This window comes from Thalassophryne amazonica, chromosome 14 (genome assembly GCF_902500255.1).
Source record: "Thalassophryne amazonica chromosome 14, fThaAma1.1, whole genome shotgun sequence".
Lineage (NCBI taxonomy): Eukaryota > Metazoa > Chordata > Actinopteri > Batrachoidiformes > Batrachoididae > Thalassophryne > Thalassophryne amazonica.
The window spans coordinates 8651122-8678914 of NC_047116.1; the positions used below are offsets into that span (position 1 = coordinate 8651122).

At 42.3% G+C, this 27793-nt stretch overlaps 1 protein-coding gene across 1 annotated transcript in view; it reads right to left on the reverse strand.

Moving 5' to 3' along the window:
- LOC117525103 (serine/threonine-protein kinase Nek5-like) overlaps positions 1-27793 on the reverse strand; it is a 138617-nt gene that overhangs the window by 5290 nt on the left and 105534 nt on the right. Inside the window, exons 2-18 of the mRNA XM_034186942.1 lie at positions 25768-25854; positions 25622-25677; positions 24417-24528; positions 23246-23332; positions 20726-20831; positions 11017-11120; positions 10557-10627; positions 9972-10127; positions 9802-9880; positions 9266-9379; positions 8385-8465; positions 6809-6910; positions 5083-5151; positions 3160-3279; positions 2916-3090; positions 2688-2798; positions 2372-2465 (exon numbers count right to left, since the gene is read on the reverse strand). Coding sequence (XP_034042833.1) covers positions 2372-2465; positions 2688-2798; positions 2916-3090; positions 3160-3279; positions 5083-5151; positions 6809-6910; positions 8385-8465; positions 9266-9379; positions 9802-9880; positions 9972-10127; positions 10557-10627; positions 11017-11120; positions 20726-20831 — 1382 coding nt within the window. The 5' untranslated portion in view covers positions 23246-23332; positions 24417-24528; positions 25622-25677; positions 25768-25854. The remainder of the gene's footprint in view (positions 1-2371; positions 2466-2687; positions 2799-2915; positions 3091-3159; positions 3280-5082; positions 5152-6808; positions 6911-8384; positions 8466-9265; positions 9380-9801; positions 9881-9971; positions 10128-10556; positions 10628-11016; positions 11121-20725; positions 20832-23245; positions 23333-24416; positions 24529-25621; positions 25678-25767; positions 25855-27793) is intronic.

Sequence of the window (27793 nt, forward strand, 5' to 3'; positions counted from 1 at the left end):
ACTACGTTATCGGTCTAAAAGTTATCGGACGACAATTCATCGGAAGATAATTAGTCCGATAATAGTTTTTAAAGTTATCTAAAAAGATAATCCGATAATGAAAACATTATCTTCAATAATTATCTGTTATCGGATTATCGGACGTGTGCCCACCACTGACCAATAGTTAGTTGGTCAGGTTAGCTCTGGGTGCATGCACCAGCACCACATCACAGAACCATATGCACAATTTCCAGCGATCTGGCAAGAGAATCCAAATTAAACACCTGCATGCATAGCTGGCCCACTGGGGCAGTACAGCAGAATCATCTGTCAACATCATGTCAACTTACCATGAGTTCAATGGCATGAGGTGTACGTTCGTAGAAACAAGCTGCTTTGACTCCTCTGTAAGCAGGATGAGTGTCACTAGGCCCCAGATTATGCATCCTCTGCTCACAGGTTCTTCAAACCAATCTACCCTCAGTGCCATTATAGCCCACTTTCTTAGCTTATTATACACCCCAGATTTTCCACAGACTCCTCTGGATGATATTCAAAGTGCCTCCGAATGCAAAATGACTCAAACACTGCCTCCTGTGGATGTTGAAATAGCTGCCACATTCCATTCAGATCGCTTGTGTCCATGTCTGAAAGACATCCACCCACACAGCGTGCAAACCACTGTGAAACAGTGAGATCTGGAAATCGAGCCAGATTAAGTCTGGGACACAGATCAGACTGCAGATTACAGGATTTGTTTGCAGTCAGTTAGGTTGTCTCATCTTCAGAATGGCATATAGCTTAATTAATTGAGGTGATTTCAAATGTTGAATATGTAAACTGCTGCTGATCTCTAAGGGAAGCAAATCATCCTCAAGATGGAAAACCAAAACTCGGGGCCCCGTCACACATAACACGATCTACGTCGACTATTGCACGAAGGAGGAATTGCATGCTAATTATGAAAAATTGTAGCTGCCTCCAACGCCTCGTACACCTGTTGCTACTATTTTCGCACACCAGTGGCTGAAAGACAGAGTGTGCCCTGTGACAACCCATTAGATCCCTCTCGCGGCAGGTGTCGGACAAATTCCAGGTGACACACACACACATCTAACACCGCTGGGACTTAGAAAATGTGTGGCCATTCGCGCTGTTAGCATGAAAACAGTCAGCAGGCAATCACTTTTGAGTTGGATGTGAAATTAGTCTAAGTGCCCCATGACTGTGGAGTTGCCAAGTACACATGTGGCATGCCAAAGTGTTGGCTCCCCGCACAACACGTGTGTGTGTTTCTCGTGCTCCCCCCGCTCACCCCACCACAACATGTGGCATGTGTGGTTTGCGCTGCTCCCCCTCTCATCTGATCGCCTCTCATTTGATCACAAAGTGACACCTTGGTCTGTGTGCTGAACGGACAGGGAGCATGGCTGGCTGTCAACAGCAGCAGTTGACATCTCTTGTCCTGGACGTCAATGCTGCAGAACACGTACTATGTTTTGACGAACACGTGCGTGTGTGTGCTTGCTGTCCTCACGTGGAAATACATAAAAACATATATCGCTTTTGCGACTGGCTGGAAAGCGCGCACACTGACAGGCTGTCCCAGGTGATACGGACCGTCAGATCATAACACGCAGCGGGCGATCTGAATGTCAAATCACCTATGTGAGCTCTGTTCCACATGACGCGGTGTCTGTCCTGTGGCACGACTTCCACAAGACACGTGTGTCGGGCCAGACATGCGTGGGGCCGGCTGGACACGCCCGGTTCAGCAGATATGGATATAAGAGCGCACTGCTTCTCATTCATTTCATTTCATGACTGTACGTCTATGACCATGGGTCATCTACAGAGGAACAGATGTTTCATACTTGTACTGTCCACTTGATAAGAGGGATTCAATAAAATGCGTTGTTGTTTGTATGGTGTGTGGATTTTTTTTAAATACATCCATCTCCTTGTTGACTTCAGGCATTTTTTCACACCTTTTACAGGCCAGCAATGGTAGCACACTGGTATCAGAGCTTTTGTAAACGGCAGGTTCAAATCCTGTGGGTGGCATGCATTTTTGCTTTTTTCCCACAGCAGCTGTGCAATGTGGTTACACATGCTCCAGCTGCTCACACTGTGTTCCTACTGCGATGGTTAACCGTCGCAGTGGGATTGTTCACGCCTGCCTGTCGGCTTAATGTTTTTGTGGTTCGCTCATACGAGCTGTTCCGCCGTGATTCGCCCTGATTTCTACTTATTTGTACTGTGTGTGAAGGTGCCCTCATGAGAGGTTTAGCAAAATGAACTGAGTGACAAAATGACACCAGACCAGAAATCCTTCTACTTTCAAGTAAACGTCCAAATGAAAGCCCAGAGTTAACAGACGTTAACTTACGTGTCATCGTCATCTGACCTCGGCTCCAGACGCTCTTCATTCATCTCCATGTCAGAGTCTTCCTCCTCGCTGTCATCTTTCTTTGCCTTTAACTCTGACAGAAAAGACAGGCAGAGCACAAGATCACAGTCTTCAAGGAAACTGATTCTAGAAAATAATGTAAATCATTACTGCATTTGTTTAAACTGTGATTTAGTGATTCATCTATTTAAAGGGACACAGTCAGTCTGGGAGATTATGGAACCCTGGGGGAGGGGAGAGGTCCACTGAAGTTCACTGTTCCTGTCAGATGCCGTGTGAGTAATTGACAGCTGACCTGCTGTTATTGAGCCCAGAGTGGATGAAGTGAGCTCAGCCTGAGCGAGAGCATTCAGCAGAGTAACGGGAGGACCATCGTCCCACTGCAGGCGCCCTGCTGCCTCCATACCTGAAGGGGGCAATGCACACAGGACACGCTGCACTGACTGTCTTCAGATTCTCATCAGGACCTTTAAATGTTCTTGGTATTTCTACTGTGTGTCATCTTATTGTGCTTCCACAGTACCATGTTCAGCCTCAGCCACGCTGCTACACACAGAGGCAAAGGTCATGTGTGCGAGGGCGTCCAGCAGCGTCTGGGGAGTCCTCCGGCTCCATGCCCTCCTCATCTCTGTCCAATCTCTGACCTGCAGCTCTTCTCCAGCCTGGAAGCTCAGCGTCTGGTTCAGAAGGTCCACATCCTGTTCGGAAAGTTGAAGACCGAGTGAGAGAGAGGACCAAAACAAACGACAAAAAAAGTGAGGTGTTACCTCCTCCTCCTCTTCTCTTCCATCATTCATCTTCTCCTCCACTCCTTGCCCATCCTTCTGCTCCTCTGTGTCTTCTTTCACCTCCTCATCATCAAGCCGAATCTCAAACATGATTCCCTTCTGTTGAACAAAATTTAGAAAGATTTACACACACATCAATTTTTTTTTACAATTTTTTGACATCTGTCCACTTATGGAAAAAATAATCACAGAATACATAAAAGATATCTGCAAAAATGAAACGTGTCACACAGCTTTAGTGGAGCTTGCTTGTCAAAGAGTGGCATCAAAAATATCTGCAGTTTTGTGTTACCTGGCTGCCTATTGAAAATTTAGGTGGCTAATGCGTTTTTACAAAAGAGTAATGTCTAAGGCAGTGATTCTCAGCCGGGGTGCCGCGGCACCCTAGGGTGCCGTGATCGATCGTCAGGGGTGCCGTGGGTATTTTTCATATTCGCGATTACCATGAATTATTTATTTTATCCATAAAGCATAAAACGACTCAGCCTCGCGTGCTGCAGCCTCGCTCTCGTCTTAAGGCGGGACAATAACAAGGAGGCTGACGGCTGATTAAAACAGTACCGTCTCCTTCAAAAGCCGCGTCTAAAATGCGGAGCTGTCGGTGTGTGTGTCTGTGCCTGTGTGTGCACGCGCGCGGAGTTAACAGGCTGCAGACTGCGAGGGAGGGGGTGGGTGAGGGAGATTCCTGAATGCAGGCGCGACACGTTCAGTGCGCAGCGAGCGCGGAGCAGAGAGAGGATTTTAAATGGAGTGAACATGTTAACAAAACGAAAACGTGAAGCTTTTACTTCTCTCTGAACTTTCTCTAAAGGTGTGACTCTGCCGTTACCGTCCTGTTCACACCATGTGCGCGTCGTATGCTGAATTTATGAGATCATGAGATGAAATAAACGGTCAAATATCTTTAAAAACATATTTAAAAAATGAGAATATATGAATGAACTGAGATACACAAAAAAAAATGTTCAGACGCACAGATCACAAAAAGCAGGTGAGAACTCTGAACTTTAACAGCTGTTATGTTCCAAAGGTATTTATTTGTTCAGTCTTGAGCTTAATGTAGTGTTTAAGCACAAAACGTGACTGATGAGGAGAAACAATTTCAGAAATGCAACAGAAACAACCACAAATCAGAAAAAGTTGGGACTGTATGTAAAATGAAGATAAAAATAAAAATGTTGCACCATTCCCAGTTTGTCCACTCACAGAAGCCAAACGTTCTTCCAGAGTTGTGTAATTATACTACAATAGTAGAATATAAAGAAGGGGAAAAAAAGAAAAAAAATAGACAATATATTCGTCAATCGCAATTATTTGTCTGACAATTAATCGTCTCCAGAAATTCGTAATCGTGACAGCCCTACTTGAGATCAGAGCGCAAAATGCTTGAGGATTTTCGAAATGCGATGTTTTCTGTATCGATTTTCTATTGCGATAATTGGGTTCTGCGCAAAACCAGAGGTAATAGCATTATAATATTATTTTGGTTGGTGGTGTGCCGCAGGATTTTGTAAATATAAAAAGGGTGCCGCGGCTCAAAAAAGGTTGAAAAACACTGGTCTAAGGTGTATGTGTGCCAATTTTAGTACTTGATTCCAAAAATGAGCAATTGTTACAGTTATCTTCTCCACTGATTAGGTTGTTACTTTTTATGTACCGTGACAGCAAGAAGAATCTAAAGTGACGAGCTGCAGCTAACGCTGTATTAATGAGGCAGTATCAAAATGGAAAGAAGAAGAACGATTGTGTCCACAGTATGGTAATCAACAGGTGTGTCAATGTCACAGAGCTTTCATACTGTGTGGGAACACAAACATTGAGAACACATTTGTAATGAACATGTGAACTGTTGTGTTGTGATGTGACCTCTGACTGGTTGAGGTAAACACACTTTGTTGTCACCTTGTCTTTGTGTTTCCTCTGCAGCTGTTTCCTGTCCTGTCTGATCTGACTCAGAGCTGCTTCAATGTCCTGCAGCAGAAATCACACACACACACACACACACACACACACACACACACACACACACACACACACACACACACACACACACACACACACACACACACACACACACACACACACACATTTCTCAATAATATTAATTCATGAATATGTTTAAGGGGTTCATAGGAGAGCACAAGGCAAGCTAAATACAAAGTAATACCAGACACTTAAAATATTACTTCATTATTTTCAAACAGAAAATGGATATTTGGACAGGATTTTTATATACGTGGTCTATTAGATAATAAACCGACCCTTTCATTTTTTTTTTAACTATATGGATTTGAATGACATGCGATTACACCAATCATGCTTGAACCCTCGTGCGCATGCGTGAGTTTTTTTCACGCGTGTCGGTGACGTCATTTCCCTGTGGGCAGGCCTTGAGTGAGATGTGGTTCAGCCCTCTCGGCTGAATTCCTTTGTTTCACACGCTGCTCGAGACAGCGCGCGTTGCTTTATCAAAATTTTTTCTGGACCTGTGAGGAATATCCGAGTGGACACTATTTGAGAAATTAAGCTGGGTTCTGTGAAAAGTTTAACGGCTGATGAGAGATTATGGGGTGTTTCTGTCGCTGTAAGGACTTCTCATGGAGCGGGACGTCCTGCAGCGCTTCCAGGCGCCGTCGTCGGCCTGTTTCGAGCTGAAAACATGCTAATTTAAGGCTTAATTCACCCAGGACGTCGTGAGAGAACAGAGAAGATTCAGAAGAGGCCGGCATGAGGACTTTATGCGGACATTCCACTGTTTAAGGACATTTTTTAATGAAAGACGTGCACGCAAATTCGCCGAGTCGTTTCCGTGACGACTCGGCAAATCTGTGTGCGCTGCAACAGGAAAAACACCTCTGTGTTGAAAACCATTTGTAAAATTCAGGCGGCTTTTGATGGCTTTCAACAAGTGAGTAACAGAAATTATTTAACAGCTTGGGCATGTTCCAACTTGCCCGTTAAGGTTTCCAACGGAGGTGTTTTTCCTATCGCGACCCCCCACGGTCGGGTCCGGCCCAACATGCGACTCTGCCCGCACGGTCTTTCATTACAAAATGTCCGTTAACAATGGAATGTCCGAATAAACTCATGCCGACTTCTTCTGAAAGTTCTCTGTTCTCTGACGACTTACTGGGTCAACAGAGCCTGAAATCTGGACGTTTTCAACTTGAAACGGCGAGACGCTGCCGCCTCGAAGCGCAGATCGCCGTCAGGCGCCGTGGGCCGTCCTTACGGCGACACTACCAGACCAAAATCTCTCATCAGCCGTTAAAATTTTTACCGAAAACCAGCTGAATTTATCGAATGGTGTCCACTCAGTTGTGCCTTACAGTTTTGAAAAAATTTTGATCAAACAAAGCAGCAGTCTCTGAGTCATTCCTAAATAATGAAAAAATGACGAGAGGGTGGGCGACTCCTCACTCAAAGACTGCCCACAGGCAAATGACGTAACCGACAGGCGTGAAAAAACTCTCGCATGCCCACGAGGGTTCAAGCATGTCTGATGTAATCACACGTGATTCAAATCCATATGGTTTTTGAAAAAAATAATAAGGTCGGATACTTTTCTAATAGACCTCGTATATATATATATATATATATATATATATACTGTATATGCAGGTTTAACCTGTGCCAGTGAGGTATTCTGCTGTTCTTTACTCACTACTGCTGGTTCTGGTTCTCTGGGTTTCTCCACCACAAATGTTCCATGTTTGTTTTGTGGCAGGGCCTAAAACATAAAACAGGATTATGTCTTAATGTGACTCATGGACAGTACCATCAGGTCCAGAAAAAAGATCTAGGAGCAGTACTCAGCATCTCTGTGTATACATGTAAACTTGAGTGTAGATGCTCAGAAATCCAATCATGATGCACAAATGTTTTTGCCAGGAAATATACTACCGTTAAAGTCTGGAAACACCTCATGAAATAGAATCCAGCATATGACGTCATTATGAAGACATTCATACCAAACAATCAGAAAATATTTTGCTGATCAATATATGCTTCAGATCAGCTATCTATCCTTCTTGGTTGTTTCTAATATACTATAAACTAAAATGTTGTTGTGGTCGTTTATACTATATACGGAGGACAGCTATGCCAATACTTAATGGAACAGAAAAAATTCTTGCTGTTATGAAAGTCTTTATTAAAGATTTAATCTGTTTTCAGTTGTGTTCAATTTTCTAAAGTGAAATTTTGCCGTCAGTTTTTTTCTGAAGCTGCTTAACCAGTACAATATTCCATGTAAAGAAATTACAAATAACTGACATTTTACATTTGCACTGTGACAGTGTTGACATGAGTTCAAATTTCTTTTCTTTTTTTTTTGGCCTGTGTGAGATACTGCTGAGACACAATTCTGCTGTTTTGTCCAGAATGTGAACATGTTAATTCTGGGTTTGGGGTTATATGCAAACATAAAATCTCCAGATATGAATCTGCTGTCTGGGATGTCAGAGGACGGACAGACTGATGAATTGTGTCAGGTCTGCAGCAACCTCACAGGCATTTATTTTGAAATACAGGCTCTTATTGTGGAAGTGCGACATAAACAGGCTTGTTTTTTTTCTCTTCGAGTCTGGTCTGCTTGAGGTTTCTTCCTCAATATCATCAGAGGGAGTTTTTCCTTACCACTGTCACCTGTGTGCTTTCTCTAGGGGTTGGTAAGGTTTGACCTTACTAGCGCCCTGGGACAGCTTTGTTGTGATTTGGCTGATCTTAGACAGAAGTGCTGGCTCGTTGTTGTTTGTGACTGCCTTTGAATTTACTCAAAAGTATCAGTAGCTGCCAGTGTACGGGAGTCAATACTAAAAGTTATCAGTTTAGCTTTTAGCGGTAACTTCTGCTAAATTTTTTAGGGGTTTATCGGTTTAGCTTTATAAAAGTTAACTTTTCAGTTAGTGGATTAACGGTTATCGAGGCAAACTTTTTGGTTAGCTGTGCCCACCACTGGCTAAATGGCATAAACTGGACTTTTTCAGAGGGATGCACTAATAATAATAATAATAATAAATTATTTATGAGACATTGTGAGGTAAACTGGCTGAAGCTGAGTTATAGGTAAATAATCTAATTCTTTAACTAAGTGATAAATTGTAGAATACTGAGTGTTTTTTTTTTTTTTTCTTCTTCAAATGAGAAGGACCTGTTTGGACATTTTCGGTTGTTTGGTTGTTTTGAGGTGTCTCCGTTTGTACCTCTGTTTCAGCCCGCAGTCTCAGCTCTTTCATGTCCTGCTGATACTGTTCTCTAATCAGCTCCAGCTGCCGCAGGTACTCCTACAAACAAACAAAACAAACAAAATTTATCAGCAGCATCTGACACAAACAAATGAACATAAACTAAATGAAGCCTGGTTCATGTTTCACACAGATGGATCATTCATGTGCCGTGTTCATAATGACTGAACCTCAGCAGCATGAATTCTGGTGACACTGTGGAAGCATTTTCTCAGTTTGCCAGATGGTATTTTTTGTTTTGTTTTTATTTTTTTTTTGGGGGGGGGGGGGGGGGGGGGGGGGGTGATATAACTTGTTGTTGCAGGTGTTTTTTTTTTTGTATCTGTGTGTTCTGAATTCTGAAGTGCAGTGGCCCCTCTCACACAAAACAAACTATGAAGACACCTGAATGTATATAACATGCAGACCAGACTTTCTGTCCTGCAACAGGCCGTTTTAAACATGCTGCTCATCTGTCTTCATACCTGCCAGTTGTGTACCTTGTGTAGGTACACAAATACAGGACTGTATTTTCTCCAGCACACGTCTACTTGTTTTTAAAGGATTTAGCCAACTTGAAAGTGCCTGAATTCTCCACCATGCGTGTGCACTTCACTGAGCCGAGGTCCAGACTGTCTACCAACATCTGTCTGTTCATGTAAGCCACACCCACTTCCACCTCCACAGATTTTCCACCATCATTTTAATATTATTGCTGCTGTTCAAACATCACTCAGTTTCACTGCTACTCTTTCACCTAATATTGGAAAGCTTTGTCCAAAAGTGGCTGAATGACTTCAAACATTGCATCTGGAGGTGTTGTCCCTATGTATCGTGGCTGCCATTGTCCTGTGTAATACCTGTTGTCCCGCCTGCTTCTTGTCCTGCGGTGTGTTTTGGTGTTCATATCTTCCCGCCTCCTGCCCCTGACCACCATGCTTCCTGTAGCACTCGGCCGTACATGGACGGAGGCCCTGATGATCAGAAACATGATCATGATGATTCAGTTGGAAAGGGATGAAATCCTAAGATACAAAAACTTCATAAAGTTTGTCCAGACATGAACAATCACACAAGCAATCTTTCTTCTTCTTTCTCAGTGAAATGGAACGTATAGTATACAAGTGTTACTGTTGCTGCTGAGTTACAACCTGGTGTTTCTACTTGTTTGTGTAAAAGTGTTCAAGCCCGTGGTGTCAGCATTACGCTTTGCAGAAAACAGATTATCGCTGGCTGTCCTTTTCCAGTGATTTAATTAGATGTCACAATCAGGCAGTCAACCTCAAAATGGCTTTCATGACTGAAGACTCTACTTTATAAATATCTGAAGCTGTGTAATAATTAAAAGCTAACGTAAAGAGTGACAAGTCTTTAAAACAAAGCTGTTTCTTCATACCAGCTGTTTCTCTGCTCTCAGCTTGTACTGGTTGGCCTCCTGGCACCTCTGCAGGTATTCATTACGAGCTGCAGCCACCCTGACAGATAACCAGACAAACACTCAGCATCTTTACCACTGCATCTTAGAGTCAACAGACATGGTCCTGATGATAACATGCTCTCACTTACAGCTGGTATGGCTGAAAAACAGAAGGAACTTCATAACGCTCCTTGTCTTCCTCCTGGACAGGATGAGGAAGGCCACGGTTGTTATTCTTCCTCTGAAAGGCATCAAGATGACCGTGGTGGTGCTGGTAACAGCTGACTGGGTCTTGGATGTTACTCCTGCATTTAACAAACATGGTTACCTTGTATTTTATGTCCAGTAATTTTTTTAAAAGCCTGTTTGTGGACGGTGGTCTCAAACTGGGAACCTTCCCTTTGGAAGCAGGTGCATTTGCCACTTGTGCCAGTGCACAGCCATATGTTATTTTGATCACTGCGTCATGTGAAAATTATTGTTTTTAAGATAAATGGACATAAGTTCATGCTATTGTAGCAGCTTGCTCAGCATTGTGTTGTGATGGTTGTGACTCCTCCCAGGACACAAACTCACAATCTCTGGCATGGGAGGCGGATGCTCTGTCCAGTCGGCTAAAACCCAGGCTCTTTATCCTTTGGCTGTCGGGGGAGTGAGGCCCATTGACTATTACTGCACAGCGACTCCTGTTGGCCTTCGTCACACTATTTTTCTGTGCACAGTTTTGAACGTACCCTTGGTTCTGCTGCTCTACAGCTTCTCTGCCTGCAGGATGAACACGTGGTCCTGGTCTTTGATGGAAAACCTACAGTTACCCATCACACACACACACACACACACACACACACAATAAAACTAAATAAATATAGTGGATAAATAACAATATAGCAAGAAAAATGACTTAAAAATGCATGTGAGTAATAAAGTATGTCAACATCAATGAAATTGAGGCAATTATCCCAGGCTGTTACTGTACTAAAAATACTGTAATTGTTACTTTTATTAATATCCCCAAAAATCATATTACTTTTCTACTACTATAAGCAACAGGTTCATTGTTGTGTCCCACAGCAGCCTGTAGTCAAGCTTCTGAACTGGTTCTGAACTGGAGGAGTGTCTCCATCTGGTGCACATTTACCATTAATGCAGGTACAACAGAATTTTGCCATGAGCTCTAGTGATAAATATTATTACTTTCGGGTTGCAGACTTTGAATGGAACCCTCCACTCTGGTTTGGTAGGTGGGTTCTTTTCCATATCTCCTTGCCCCCCAGCAGTTCTACACTTCTCTTTCTTCTCTGAAAAATGAGGAAACACCGATGTTATAATGACGGCTCGTGGAGATTTATTAATAACAAGTGTTTACTGACAGATAACGTTATCGTCAATTCAGTCTCAGCTATGAATAGCAAAAACAAATTTAGTGATGAAGTTTAAAGTCACAAGAATGCTTAAGTTAGCTTTATAGTATACACAACACACACACCATGATTACACACTTATATCAGAAAAAACAACATCATCAAGGTAAATAAGGAAACTACACAATAATAAACCGTACAGAGTTTAATATAAATAGTGCAGCAGATAACCATAACAAATGCACTTTATGAAGAAAGCATGAAATTTTTACCAGTGTTAGTTCATAGCATTGACTTTAATTTTAGATGTGGAGGTAAGCTGGATTTGACCTCTGAGGACTGTGAGAGGTCATTGACCTCATATACCGTTAAACGCATGGTTTTGCCTGCCGCTGTAGCAATAAAAGTGCTGTTTAAAGACGTTGCATCTAAATAGTGATGTCTCAATCCCTCACAACCTATTACTACAAACACTGGAGAGTTTTGAACTGCATAGAGTGAGGTCAATGACCTCTGCAAAGTAAAAATTCACTTGAAATAGGTAGAAAAATACAGTTAAATACACTTTATTTCTGACAATGTGGAAGCCAGCTGTAAAATTTCAAAACAGAATTGATCATACAGGTCCAAAAATTTTCTTCAATTGCCAGCAACTGGATTTTGATCTCAGCAGTCTCCTGAACAGAAGCACAGTGCAGTGCACTTGAGTGCTGCCTTGGTGCACTTGCAGCATCTGGTGCACCCCTTCTTGCAGCCGCAGTGGATTAGTTCATGGCAGGATCTTGCTGCTTCTGGGAGGGTGGACCACAAAGGCTGCCATCCAGTCGTGTCCTTTGTCTAGCCCCAGTCAGATGGGTCCAGCAGTTCAGGTTCTGGAACTAATGACTGGTTCCAGATGTTGGCCTGGTAGCTAGCACGCTTGATGTGTTGCACGAGAGCTGCCTGGGTGGGAGGAATGTTCTCCAGAGTTCTGGCCTTGTGTGCAAAGAGCTGTTTCCTGGCATCGTTGACCTCCATGATGTCACTGGTGCGGTCGTACATGAGCACCACGAACCTCTCGAGCAGTGACACTGACTCCTCACTGACCTCTTGTGGCATGGCTGCAAGCTCACTAAAAGCACCGGTCACCTCTGGGAAAGCCTTCCACGTTTCCCATGCGGTTTTCTTTCCTCTACCAGAGAACGCTGATATGGTATCGCATCCTGTCAGAGCATGGAAGATGGGAAGAGTTGAACACTTTCTCGGATCCACTGTTGATACGAGATCATGAACAGGTATGCACTGAAGGCTGGACCCAGTACCGAGAGAAATCCACAACTCGTCTGCTTTGATCTTGTCAAATAAAGCAACAGCGACTACCAGGACATCAGTGTCAACTGTGCGAATGGTCACCTTCTTGCATACTTTCAGGACAGCGTCTGCCACATGGAGAAGCGAGTAAGCGAGTGTCGGCCTCCTCATGAGAACATGGGGCAAGGTTGGACAGGTCAGACGCTGCAGGAAAGCAGAGGACATTGGCCCCACATGTTGTGTACAGCTCCTTACCATCTTCCAGGGGACCACGAGTGGATTCCCGTGAGAGGAAACTGAACAATTCGGTTTTCATCTACACGAAGAAAGTCCTTCCAGTTCTTTGGAATCACAGCAGACAGGGTGACTCTTCTCCTTGTACCCTTTCCCCTCTTCTGTCTTGTTGTTCCCTTCAGACTGTTGGGTAGGTATACATCCCAGACGAGGTCGATGCAGTCAGTCTTCTTGAGCTGAATAGAGATGTAGGGTGCAAACACTGTGTCTGCATACTCCTGGAAGGTCTTGGATGTTCCTGGGTTCAACATCTGAACTACAGCGGCGCCATCAATGACTGTAGCATCAGTGACGGGTGCATGGCTGTTTTCAGGCAGGTTTGACTCCAGACAGTGTAGCAAATCCGCTTTCACCCCAAGCCGCATTTTTCCTCCAGACGACAGAGCTGGTGGGGCTGCCTGGTTCTCGTGTGAGAAGAACTGGTCAAGATCACCGTCTCATGTTTGACAGGAGATGTAAAGCCTTGAGAATAAATCACAGTCACTCTTGAGCGCAGCAATCTGCTCTTTCTGTTTTGACTGAATCTTGACTGGTGGTCGGCTGAACAGGGGCAGCTTGTTCTTGGGCAGTGTTTCTGTGATGGGTTTCGTGCACAGTTCCAGCCTTTCTTCCATGAACTTGTTGTACTGCTCCTCGCTGACTGATTCAACCTTCTTCACAGTGTCTGCTACTGCAGCATCCATGACATCTCTAGTATCAATGACTAGTAGATCTTCACTGTCTTCTAGGAATGGATTCCCCATTTCTTCCAGTACAGCTACGAGACTTCTGACATCCTTTTTAAAGGCTATCTGCACTCCAGGGTGGTGGTCATGATGGAGGTCTCCAGTGTCCTTGGTGCTGTTTTGTGTTCCTGTTGCCTGCTCTTCAAATTCCGTTGTTATCCTGGCAATTTCAGGCTCTGCCACCATCCATCGCCTGAGTGCAGAGGGGTTGCCTGTCAGCCCAATTGCTCCACCAGATCCTTTGACCAAGGCATTGTTCTGTTCATGGCACTGGTCGATTGCCATGGCTGAGAACTTTTTGCTGGTTTTGTGTACCACAAAGTTCCCAGACTCGAATTCTGCCAGGATGTCTGGGTGCTTATCTCCAAGGGTCATCATGTCTCGAATATGTATGGACAGCCATCTTGAGTAGTGGGTGTGATCTAAGGCAAACATCCAAGGCATGACCTGTGTCAGGGATTCCACATAGAGCTGAAAATTCCCTTCACGAAGAGATCTGATGTATCTAAGTAAGAGAAGCTCCAGTGACAGGGTCTTGAGCCAGTAGTTGAAGTGCACACTGTTCCTGGACCTCTGCATGCACCACTCTTCAAAAGGCTGCATGGTGTTGTCATCATCATTGGATGTGGAGTTTCCCTGAAATGCTTGGCGAAGTAGTATGTACAGGCTGGCCGCTGTGACCTGGTGGGCGTGGCGTGTCTTGGTAACATGGGTGGCTCGAATGAAGGAATCAGCTGTTCCAGAGCTTGCAATGTCAGCCTGCACTAAGGCATTGGTCCAACAGCTGTCTTCCAGCCAGTCTCCCAGCAGCTAGAATGAAACATTGGAAAATGCAGTTGTAGAACTGGCATGTTACATTTACAGCGACAAGAGTGTAGCATTGGAATAGGCAGATTTTGTCTGTTACTTCAACATAATGTTTTACCTTCAGGACACCCATCTCGATGTGTAGGCTGCCAAACATGATAACAAAGTGATCCTCTCCATGGGTAGCTGGCCAGGTCCACTGGATCTCTTTAAGGATAGCAAAGAGTGGTTGGTCAGCTGTAAGGACAGGCACTTGACCAGGGTTAAGGTGCTGAACTGCTGCCTTGGTGATGTCCACGGAGTGCCGAAACATCGCCACTGAATGGGCGCTGTCGACGAACAGAGGCAACAAGGCATGTATTGCTGGCAGTGGTGTGACTGTTTGTTGGGCGTGAGCATGGTAGGCAGACCAGGAAATCCAGTCATCCACACTCTGCTTCTCAAGAGCTGCTTTCAGCCACCCATACTCTGTTGAGCCACCCATACTCTTCTTCTGCAGCAGCTGCAGCAGCCATGAGATTGGCAGGTCTGACAGGACCTTGTACAGCAGGTGCTGTGAAGTTCTTCGTATTCAGAGCAGCTGGTGGTACACATGTATAGGCCGATGGGAGAGGTGCTACTGACTTGGAAGATCTCTCTTGATTGAGCACAAGTACTCTGCGATCCAGGCCACCATGTGTGTTTGATGGGTGTTGGGTAAGAGATATTGCGGTCCCATGAAATGAATCCTTGGCTGTGGCAGAGCTTGGGTTGTGATCGATATTGTCCACTGCTGCTGTTGTGAAGAGCCCTTGACGCAACTTTGATGGACACACGGCATCTTCTATCCTGAAGCACTGGCAGACACCATCAGCAATGTCTGATGTCAGCTATAGCAGCCTGTCATAGGATACACACAGTCCCAAACTGTGGAGTATGTCAACCAACCCTCGACTCCTGGTGACTGCATGGATTTTCATAGAGAGGTACAGGGGCAGAGGCATCTCCCTATTGCGGTTATGGCGTACTGAGCCAGAGGACTCCTTCCTTGCATGTTTGACACTGTTGAACACCAACAACTGAGAGACCGACAGGGCTGCAGTTGTGGTGGTTGTCTTGAACCAGCTCAGTTTGATGTTTGATGTTTGCTCCATCCAGTATCATGCTGACCAGAGCTAGGAGTGATGGCGGCACAGCATCCTTCTGGCAGTCTGGCTGGAAAGACCCATCAAATGAGAAGCCGGTCTCAAACATCTCCCTGCGTACCACCTGTGCTGCTCGCACTAAATGCATAGCGTCACTGTCATGATCACAGGCCTTCCTCAAGGCTGGTCCAATGTCCTTCTGGAAGGTCAGAAGGGTGTCTCTTCCCTCTGAATATGACCTGAGATCAGGAAGCTCTGAAAGCAGCCTGTTCTTCAGTCTGGTGGTGTGAATCGGCTCTCCACAGTGACCCCAAGCTGCTGCAGCCTGACCTTGTACAGCTTAGCTATGTCTGTGACCTTTGAAGACTGGGGCACTTCCCTCATCACTACACATGTCCTCCACGAATATGACTAGCTCTGCAAAGGCTATACCATGTAGGCGATCTTGCTCTCCGTCATCATCCTTGGGTGCAGCTTGTCTAGCTCTGTTATACAGTGCACACAAACATGTGTTGTGGTATTAGCCTCAATGGCTATCATGTCTCCTGCGGAAAGCTTGGCTAGCAAAGCAATGTCCTCAAGATCACGGGCACACCCTCCGCACGTTCTTGTCCAACTGTTTGGTGGGTGCTTCATGTAAGCCTGCAGAACCAGCAGGCTTGTCACAGAAAAAACATGTGGGCTCTGTGGACGTTGGACGCATGTGAGCAGATCGTGTGTGGACAGCTGGATAATTACTAGTTTGTTGGCCAGTAGTTGATTCTGCTTGGCTTTGCTGGTCGAACATTTTTCTTGCTGAACACAGGGCATTTCTTGTGCCATTGAGCACTGTGTGCCCTCAAGGTGGCTTCCACACCATCGCCATCATCCAGTCTCTCTACCCTGAGATCCATTGGCATGTGCTGAAGTTCCTGGAACCGAAGAAGGTCCTCTGCCAATGATGCATAGCCGCTCCCGGCAGGTCCCTATTGATCTGAGCGGGTACTGCAAAGATTCGCCTGTTTCTGCTTGGTACAAAACACAAAGTTCCCAGTTAGTACTTAAAGCTTGTTTGGGCTGTTTAGATCCCAGAAGGCATGTTGGATCTACTAGGATATGACGCTTTGCCATGATGACGAGGGGACAAAAAGCAGTCACTAGTCTAGTCTAGTTCTGTTAGGATTAGTCTATGGCAGTATCTACAATTAGACCAACTAGCATTTGTATATCAGGGAAATCAGAAATCCTGCAACAAACACAATGCATTAGAACCAACCACCACATAGAGGATAACCAACCACCTGCACAGTGACTAAGCAATGCAATCTCAGTGGGATATTTCTACACTACTGTAACAGTAGACTACATGTCATGCAAAGTCGATTTTGTTTGTATAAACCCTATTTACCTTATTTGTAGATCTACAAAGTATAAGGTAATTGTAGTTCTAAGCTAGTTGCAGTTTCAAAGCAACACTGTCTTGGACACTCCCATGAGCAGCCATGTGTTTTACATTTCATTCCAGAATGGCAAAACACACCAGGTGGACCTGTTCTGATGGGAGTTGTATCAATATACACCAGGTGACACTTCATATTTTGCACAGAGCTCGATGGGGCATGACTATAAAATGCAGACATATTTTATTAGAAAAAAGATACAAAGATAAACAATATTTGACAGTGTAACTATCAAGTTGTAATCAAAGGGTGTAAAAACATATTTTGGCGCTGTGAGGTCAATGACCTCTCATTGTCCTCAGAGGTCAAATCAAGCTTACCTCCACATCTAAAATTAAAGTCAATGTTATGAACTAACACTGGTAAAAATTTCATGCTTCTCATAAGTGCACAATTGTTCTCATATTAGAGCTTATCCGCTACACTAAAGAATAACTGAGTGTCATGGACTGGCCTGGGAGATTTTTTTTCTGTCTTTCTAATTGGTCTTCTGTTAAGTTCTTGCTTTTAGACGTATTTTGGTGATTGGTATGTGTTTGTGATGACTTCTTTGTGTCATAGGTCTGTGGCTATTGATTCTGCTTTCTTTATCCTGCACCTTTCATGTCTGCTGTTCCCCTGTGTGAGAGATGTTCTGGTTTCTCCTCTGTGTGTGCATCCATCTAGCATTTCTTATCTTCGTGCACCTGTTGCAGTTTGTAATCACACACCTGTTGCTGTTTAGCCATCATTACTCACAGATATCAGTTCATAATTTTGTGTCTGTCTATGTCAGTGTTTGTGTCGTTTTGTCAGTACAACAGTATTCCTCCCTATGTTCCTATCTTCAAGTTGTAGCTACATCGTGTTAACTAAGCTAGCATCCACATCTAGCTTGTGAACCACCTCACATAAGATTTTCACCTCAACTTCTGGATTCACACCACACTCAGCTTCTCTGCAAACTTAAAGCCTGAGACTGAACACATCACCCAAACACAAAGTCAAGCACGCTCTCCACAGCAACTGTCCTTGTTACATCAAGTTTCTACCACCACATCAAGACAAGTTGTCACTTCACACCCAGGTCTTCCACACCAAGGTTTCACATGAAAAAGTTCCAAGACTTCATGTCATGCCACAGCAAAGTCACCTATACATCATATCCAGTCATCACAACTGTCCCACTCTCTGTATATTCCCCCAATCTTCATGTCAGGACAGACCTCCAAACAACTGCAAAAACGCACCATCTTGCTCTAATATCCTCACCCATGTTTTTTAGTCAATTGGCCAAGCAGGTTTTCACTACCTGGCTACAAACTACCACCCTGGGATTGCCACCATACAGTTTGGTATAGGCTAGCCCTTAAATACAGTTGTATGCAAAAGATGGGCACCCCTGATAATTTTCATGATTTTCCTTTATAAATCACTGTTTTTTGGATCAGCAATTTCAGTTAAATATATCGTATAGCAGACAAACAGTGATATTGAGAAGTGGAATTAAGTTTATAGGATTTACAGAAGTGTGCAATAATTCTTTAAACAAAATTAGGGAGATGCATAAACAGACAGAAAAAAAAAATCAATATTAGTAGATCCTCCTTTTGCAGAAATAACAGCCTCTAAATGCTTCCTATAGCTTCCAATGAGAGTCTGGATTATGGTTGGAGGTATTTTGGACCATTCTTCTTTACAAAACATCTCCAGTTCAGTCAGGTTTGTTGGTTTCTGAGCATGGACAGCCCACTTAAAATCACACCACAGATTTTCAATAATACTCAGGTCTGGGGACTGAGATGGCCATTCCAGAACGTTGTACTTGTTCCCTCTGCACGAATGCCTTGGTAGATTTTGAGCAGTGTTTAGTGTCATTGTCTTGTTGAAAGATCCAACCCCAGACAACTTCAACTGGTCACTTGATTCATGAACATTGTTCTCAAGAACCTGCTGATATTGACTGTAATCCATGTGACCCTCAACTTTAACAAGATTCCCAGTACCTGTACTGGCCACACAGCCCCACAGCATGATGGAACCACCTCCAAATGTTACTGTAAGTAGCAAGTGTTTTTCCTGGAATGCTGTGTTCTTTTTCAGCCATGCATACTGCCCCTTGTTATGTCCAATAATTCATTTTTAGTTTCATCAGTCCACAGCACCTAATCTCCAAAATGAAGCTGGCTTGTCCAAATGTGCTTTAGCATACATCAAGAGAATGTTTGTGGCGCGTACGCAGAAACGGCTTCCTCTGCATTACAGCATCATACAGCATCTCTTTGTGTAAAGTGCACTGTATAATTGAACGATGCACAGAGACACTATCTGCATGTATCATATTGCAGGTCTTTGGAGCAGGTCGGTGGTTGACTATGACTGTTCTCACCATCCTTTGCTCAAGCTATCTGCGATTTTTCTTGGCCTGCCACTTTGGGTCTAACTAGTACTGTGCCTGTGCTCTTCCATGTTCCTCACTATGTTCCTAACAGTGGAAACTGACAGCTGAAAATCTCTGAGCTAGTTTTTTGTAGCCTTCCCCTAAACCATGATGTTTGAACAATCTTGTTTCAGGTCATTTGAGTTGTTTAGAGGTGCCCATGTTGCCACTCATTAGAAGAGATGCAAAGAGGGGAAACATTTGCAATGGCCACCTTAAATACCCTTTCTCATGATTGGATTCACCTGTGTAAGGAGGTCAAGGATCAAGGTCAATGAGCTTACCAAACTAATTTTGACGTTCCAATAATAGTGCTAAATGTATTCAAATCAATAAAATGACAAGGGTGCCCAAATTTATGCTCCTGTCCATTTTTTTAAAATAATTATTGCACACTTTCTGTGAATACTAGAAACTTAATTTCACTTCTCAATTATCACTGTGTTCGTCTGCTATACGATATATTAATGAAATTTCTGATCCAGACAACCAATGATTATAAATGAAAATCATGAAAATTATCAGGGGTGCCCAAACCTTTGCATACAACTGTAGTACTGATTAGGTTAAAACTGACTACTCATGGACTATTTCTGTTCTTGACTTTCTGTAATAAACAACTGCACTTTTAGGTCTGTGTGTGCTTCTTCCTGTTGGGTGTGATCCTTTGCTTTATAATCCCCTCTGTCCTGTCCTCTTTTCTTCTTCTTGTTTTCTATTGAAAGAAGTCATAAGTTCATTAACTTTTTTGAATCCACACAAAAATGTTATGTTTTTATTCCAGGTTCAGCTCCACTCCCGACCAAGTTTAGTGAAATGTGTGCCTTTGTTTAAGAAATCCCAACACCAACAGATGTGGGAATCTGCCACCGTAGGAACTGTGAAAAGTACACAAGCGCTTCAAGTTACTTCTACGTGTTCGTCATAAAAGGTTATCAAGTGCAGAAACAATAATTTATGTCAACCAACGTAAGACATCACCGCTGCCAGGACATGAGATGAAAAAGGTTCAGTAATCAGAGCGAAGCAGACTTGCACAGAAGAATTGGCACTCCCTCAGTAATTAAAGGCAGACACATTAACTGTGTGTTCTGTTGTTACCAAAACACAACGTATGCCAGAATGTGACGCAATTACAAATGAGCCAATCAGAACTGTGCTCGGTTCCTGTTGACAGCGAGGGAGACATCAGAGGACACATTCCTCTCAGTGCCGGCCTCGCCTTCACATGGGATGAAGCATGGCTGCTGGAACGGGGTCATGAGCAACAACAAAACACTTCCACAAACACGATGTGGGGGGACACCAACACTAGGTGGCGTCACACTCTGCAGTCAACAAATTCCACCCGTTCTGAAATAATTTACTAAAGGAGATGAGTGACTTTGTAGTGCTTGTTGCTGGTGTTACATGTGGTGTATTTCACACGTCCGTGTCTATGTACCTTGTCCCTGAGTTGCTGGTCCTGGATATGATCCTGTTTTGCAGGTCGGTGAAGCTGCTGCATCGTTTCTGTGTCGTACACAGCAGCAAAACTCCTTCTGTATCATCTGCACACACAACAAACGTATCATCCCTTTGGAGAACACGATGACTCTGACTGATTCTCAATGGAAACCCAATGGTACCAAAATTACAACATGCAAACAAGAAGTAGAGACGCTGTCATGTTTTTTTCTTTTACCTAATTTATTTTGTTTTTGATTGTTTTAAAGTTGTTTAAACAGACACTTAAGCAGATGCCTTTGTTTACTGACTTTTTTACCAGCTCAGGGTGGTGGCCCTATGTTTGGGAGCCACCACCCATAACCTAACCTAAAGTGGGTAGGTGATGGTCAAGTAGTTAAAGTGGTTCAAACCCTGTTGGATTGGAAAATCCCTACAAGGCCTTGGGCAAGGACCTTAATCCATAAATTGCTCTCATTGTGCAGTTGAGCGCCACACTGCAGTAGCCTGCCATCAGTGTTTGTATGTGTGCATGCATGCGTGTGTGTGTGTGTGTGAGGGTGAGGTATCCTATAAATTTAGTCCATTGACATACACTAACCAAATAATGAACGAACGAACGGAGTCTTAACCCTACAATTATCTACTGATCTTCTGGAGGACAGTTTTTCCCAACAGATCTGCAGTTTCTTCAATGGTGGGCACAGCTAACCAAAAAGTTAGCTTCGATAACAGCTCAGCTAACTGAAAAGTTATCTTTTAGGAAGCTAAACTGATAAACCACCCAAAAAATTATCGGAAGCTACAGATAACCGATGACTTTCAGTATTGTCTCCAGTACACTTGCAACTACTAACAAGCTGATTCTTTGCTTCTAGTAGCGTCAAAGGCAACCACAAACTCAAACAATGAGTCAGCATTTCTGTTTTTGTGCACCCTGCCCACTGCTGGAAGCGCCTGTGTGAGGAGCAGCAAAGTTTAACCCCCTGTGCGCGCACCGCGCACACACATACGCACACAGAATACAGCAGTGTCACTGTGAGGCAGAGGTCTTGGAAAATAAAGCAGTTTTGACTTAAGGTTTTGATTTATAAATCAAATTAATTGGATAGAATAACTCCATTAATGTCAATTCTGTCATTTGTACAAAGTTAAAATATAACATATATCTTTTAATTTTAATAATGCACTAATTTTGAAGTTTTGTAACACAGACAGATGCCAAAGGGATTATGGGTAAAATGTGCCTCTACTAACACTGATTGGTTGACTTATTCATTCTATGTAAAAACCAACATGTTAATGTGAGGTGTGTGTTGGTGTTTACATATAAATGTGCTTTTGTAAAATATTACATTTTTTATTTGTTAAAAAAAAAGGCACCTGCAAAAGCCAAAAGTCAAGTTGTGATGAGACAACCGTCTGATATAACCAGGGTCAAAATAAATAGAACACTGCCATCTACTGGTGCCCAGACGCTCAGTACTTAGGGCAAATACTGCCATGAACACTACTGGCCAGGAGATGGCAGTAGAAAACTTACTAAAACAAATATTCCAAATAAATAATCTGTCCGTGTCTGCTTTGTTAAGATGTTGGAATTTAATAAACACAAAACAAATTTCGGACATCTTATATATATATTACTCTGGAACAAAGAGGACAGACAATGTTTGACATATGTAAGATTGCAGCTCGCAATGATTCCAACTGAAAATAATGGAGAAGCAACCTGGGCTTCTTCTGGCATTTTTACATAAAACAAACACAATAACAGCATCTATAAACCCAGAGAATATATTCACGAGAGTTTTAGTCACAATATACAAGGGTTTAATGCTGTTGTTCGTGTGGAGCCTGATCAGTGATCATTTCTCCTGTCGTGAATGTACTGAGATTACCCACAATGTACTGGACACAGCATGTCCACACTAAAACCTTCAAAATTAGTGCATTACTTTAAAACTAAAACATATCTTATAGTTTCACTTTATAAAACTTCAGAAGTGAAATTAACTTAAATAACTTGTCCAAAATTTTATAAAACTTCAGAAGTGACATTAATTTAAATAACTTGTCCGAAATTAGTTTGTTTAAAATTTTAACCATAAGTTAAAACTGTATGCCTCTGGATGACTTGGGTGATATTGCCAGCGAACTAGTATACAGTCGAAAGAAATTAGTTTTTTTTTCTGTGAGCAGTTCCTCCTGGAACTAGCTCTCCTCTGTTTGCAGAGGATAGAACTGTCCATCTACTACACTCAAATCTTGAATGGAAGACTTCATAAATGTTATCGGTCTAAAAATGATCTGATCAAAATTTATCGGAAGATAATTAGTCCGCTGATGGTTTTCAAAATTATCTGGAAAGCTAATCTGATAATGAAGACATTAGCTTCGATAATTAGCGGATTAGCAGAACTGTGCCCACCACCGAGTCTCTTCTTAAAAGTTTTCACTCAGGTCAGAGATGAGAGATTTTTCTAAATTAAATAATTAGCCAATCAGAGCACAGTACCTGGGGTTCCTGGTGTTTGCTGATGTGCTTTTCCAGGAAGGGACGCTTGAGGACAGAACTGACTGAGGGACGGTCCCGCGAGTTGACCTGGTAGAGTGTTAAGTAATTAGATTGAAAAACAAAGACAAGTACTGGATATCAGAACTACAGAGTGCTTAATTAGGAGTCAAAAAAAAAGAAAAGAGACTCAGTGCAGTGTTGCCAACTTGGTGACTTTCTTGCTAAATCTGGCGAGTTTCCAAACCTTCTCGATGACTTATTTTCTCAAAAGTGACTAACGACAAATCTAGTGACTTTTCTTGGTGTCACTGGAGACTTTCTGGTGTTTGGCGAGTCAGCCAAACACCGCTGCTGCTGCAAAGCACTGAGTGGAGGGATATCTACAATCTTTCGCGTTCAAACACGCACACGTGATGCCTCTGCGGCTGTTCCTGCATTGAATGTCAAACCTGACTCGGACTCATTCAGCCTACTTACCTCGTTTGCTGCGCTGTAATAGTCTTCAGACTTTGAGGTTCCTAGCCTTGAGAAGTTATTTTATTTTGAGAAGTGATAGCCAATTTTATTAGCAAAATAAATAAACCAAGAATCGCTTTTTTCTCTGTCACAAGTTTTTTCTTCCTAAAACTGTATTTAAACAAATACAGTAACAGAAATGAACAAAGGACAAGGCCACAATAGAAAGAGATAAAAAATTAAATAAAATAAATTGTAAAATAACAAAAGTAAAGGGTTTCTTTAACATTAATTCTCTAAAAAAAAAAAAAAAAAAACTTCCTTATAGAACGTGACAGTTTTATGACATTTTGGAGAATCTATAAGCTTAATACTGCTAATAAATTGTTCAAATTCTGCCAGAAGTCTGTGTAAATTCAGTACTCTACATTTATGAATATGGAATTTACCAAACAATATTAAAAGGTTGAGAGCGTTTTTTTTCCCTACAACTGTTAGGACGTCATAATAGGCAAATAATATGCAAATTAGCAGATTACATAATTTAGCGACTTTTAGGACAGCCAATAGCTACTTTTCTTACTGAGGAGCTGGCAACACTGACTCAGTGATTTAGTGATTTAATAAATATAGTTGTAGTTCATCATACAAGTTCTCTCCTCACCATTTATAAACTATAATTATATTCTGTCTATAATGACTTTTGGGGCCTGACCTTGAACAGTTGGGTAACCAGCAGCCGAAGGTCATAGGAGTAGCGATTTGATACTGGTCGTAGCGCCCCTGACGATCTTATTAACCAGCTGTCGTAGGCTGCTACCCTCAAACTAAAGGTGAAGACAAACAACAAACACACTTATATTTGTGTTTTACTTTTAATCACTTTGGATGATTTATTTACTTTCATTGGCTCCCAGAGCAGTTTTAAGGCTCCAAATTTTCAGTACTTCAAAATATATAATGAAAGTATTATGCTCACCAAACTTTATTTTAAACACATTGTGTTTTAAGGGTACAGTATAATTATACATTAAAATAACAAATCTCTTTCAACAAAAACAATATCCTTCATGGCTCCAGTGCAGTGATCTGTGTTCTTAAGGGCCCTCATAAAGAACCTTATGTTTCCCAAAGCCACGGTTAATCCAAACAGCATGCGACGGGGTTCCTGGGCTCAAATCGAGGCTCTTTCACTGTTGCCACTCGTGTGGACGATATAGTGACAAAATGTTTTCCAATCACAGTACTAGCATAAGAAAGCCTAACTGTAGTACTAGCAATTACAAAAACATTTTCATAGTATAGCATGCAAAAAAAACATAATTGTAGTACTAGCATAAGAAAAACATTATCATTGTACTAGCATGCAAAAACCATAATCGTAATACTAGCATAAGAAAACCAAAATTGTACTAGCATGCAAAAACATAATCGGAGTACGAGCATACAAAACCATAATTATAGTACTAACGATAATGACAATGATAATAATAGTACTACCATAATAAAACCATAATTGTAGTGCTAGCATAAAAAAATCATAATCGTAGTACTAGAAGGAGTACTACGTAGTACTAGCAACAATCAGCAGAATATATGAGGTGTAATATCAGTAATATGTATACCGTTTACCAAAAAAACTGCACTGTATATTTGACTGCACATAACATTAGGAGGCCAGTGGCAGATTTTTCTTTTGTTTTGTTTTTTTGCAACAATTATCACACGTTACTGTCTTTCAGTTCTGCAAAAACACTCAGGCTCACACATCTTAGAGTTGTTAAACAACATGAAGACTTTAATTACATGTGCACATGTAATTTTCCATTCAACATTATTCATTTTGCTGTTAGCATGAGCCCTCCCTGCTAGCACACAGTTACTAGCATTACAGCTAGCTGTGTGTGTGTTGTAGCTTACTGGATGTCTCAGGGAGCAGAGTTCATAGAGGACACACCCCAGAGACCCATACATCCCTGTGCAGAAAACACAATTTCAATACAGAGTTTTATTTTTTATTTTTTATTGTGTTGTGATTGAGGCGGTAGAGTGATGACCATACATACGTCTTATTGTTGTAGGGACGATTCTCGCAGATCTCTGGGGAGAGGTAGTACGGTGTCCCAACACAAGTCCTGGCCAGCTCCATGGTGCTGCCCAAATCCACACAAAAAGTTAGCTACAGTTTACAATCCCAAATCCAATGAAGTTGGGACGTTGCCTTAAAGTAAATAAAAACAGAATACAATGATTTGCAAATCCTCTTCAACCTATAGTCAATTGAATACACCACAAAGACAAGATATTTAATGAACAAAAAAGAGAAGAGTTCACCGTGCCTCTGTATAGCACAAACAAATCTGGTGCAACCAGATAGGACTAATTTGTAAAAGAGAAAAATAACTGGGGCAACACAGAAATCGGACTCAAAGTCGGACTCTGAGGAAGATGTGACTCTCACGTCGAAACGTTAGTCGTGCTGTACATTTTTGTTTTCAGCACCTTATTAAACTTTCCGGCACTGTGTTGCACCAGTTATTTTTTCTCTTTTACAAGATATTTAATGTTCAAACTGATAAACTTTATTGTTTATGTGCACATATTTGCTCATTTTGAAATGGATGCCTGCAAAACGTTTAAAAAAAAAAACGCTGGGACAGTGGTATGTTTACCACTGTGTTACATCACCTTTCCTTCTAACAACACTCAATAAGCGTTTGGGAACTGAGGACACTAATTGTTGAAGCTTTGTAGGTGGAATTCTTTTCCATTCTTGCTTGATGTACGACTTCAGTTGTTCAACAGTCTGGGGGCTCCATTGTCATATTTTGCGCTTCATAATGCGCCACACATTTTCAATGGGCGACAGGTCTGGACTGCAGGCAGGCCAGTCTAGTACCCGCATTCTTTTACTACAAAGCCACGCTGTTGTATCACATGCAGAATGTGGCTTGGCATTGTCTTGCTGAAATAAGCAGGGACGTCCCTGAAAAAGATGTTGCTTGGATGGCAGCATGTGTTGCTCCAAAACCTGAATGTACCTTTCAGCATTGATGGTGCCATCACAGATGTGTAAGTTGCCCATGCCATGGGCACTAACACACCTCCATACCATCACAGATGCTGGCTTTTGAACTTTGCGCTGGTAACAATCTAGATGGTCTTTTTCCTCTTTTGTCCGGAGGACACGACGTCCATGATTCCAAATGCAATATGAAATGTGGACCCATCAGACCACAGCACACTTTTCCACTTTGAGTCTGTCCATTTCAAATGAGCTCGGGTCCAGAGAGGTGGCGGCATTTCTGGATGTTGTTGATGTATGGCTTTCACTTTGCATGGTAGAGTTTTAAACTTGCACTTGTAGATGTAGCGAAAACTGTGTTAACTGACAATGGTTTTCTGAAGTGTTCCTGAGCCCACACGGTAAGATCCTTTACACAATGATGTCAGTTTTTAATGCAGTGCCGCCTGAGGGATAGAAGGTCACGGCCATTCAATGTTGGTTTTTGGCCTTGCCGCTTACGTATAGAAAGTTCTCCAGATTCTCTGAATCTTCTGATTATATTATGGACTGTAGATTATGGAATCCCTAAATTCCTTGCAATTGAACATTGAGAAACATTGTTCTTAATTGTTGGACTATTTTTTTCATGCAGTTATTCACAAAGTGGTGAATCCTCACCTCATCTTTGCTTGTGAACGACTGAGACTTTTGGGAATGCTACTTTATATTCAATTATGACCCTCATCTGTTTCCAGTTAACCTGTTACCTGCAGAATGTTCCAAACAAGTGTTCTTGAGCATTCATCAACTTTCCCAGTCTTTTGTTGTTGAAACGTGTTGCAGGCATCGATCAAAATGAGCAAATATTTGCACAAAAATAATAAAGTTTATCAGTTTGAGCATTAAATATTTTGTCTTTGTGTTATATTCAACTGAATATAGGTTGAAGAGGATTTGCAAATCATTATATTCTGTTTTTATTGACATTTCACATAATGTCCCAACTTCATTGGAATTGGGGTTGTAATAAATAAACAAGCAACCTAAAATCAATTCACAATCTATAGATACATTTACTATTTATG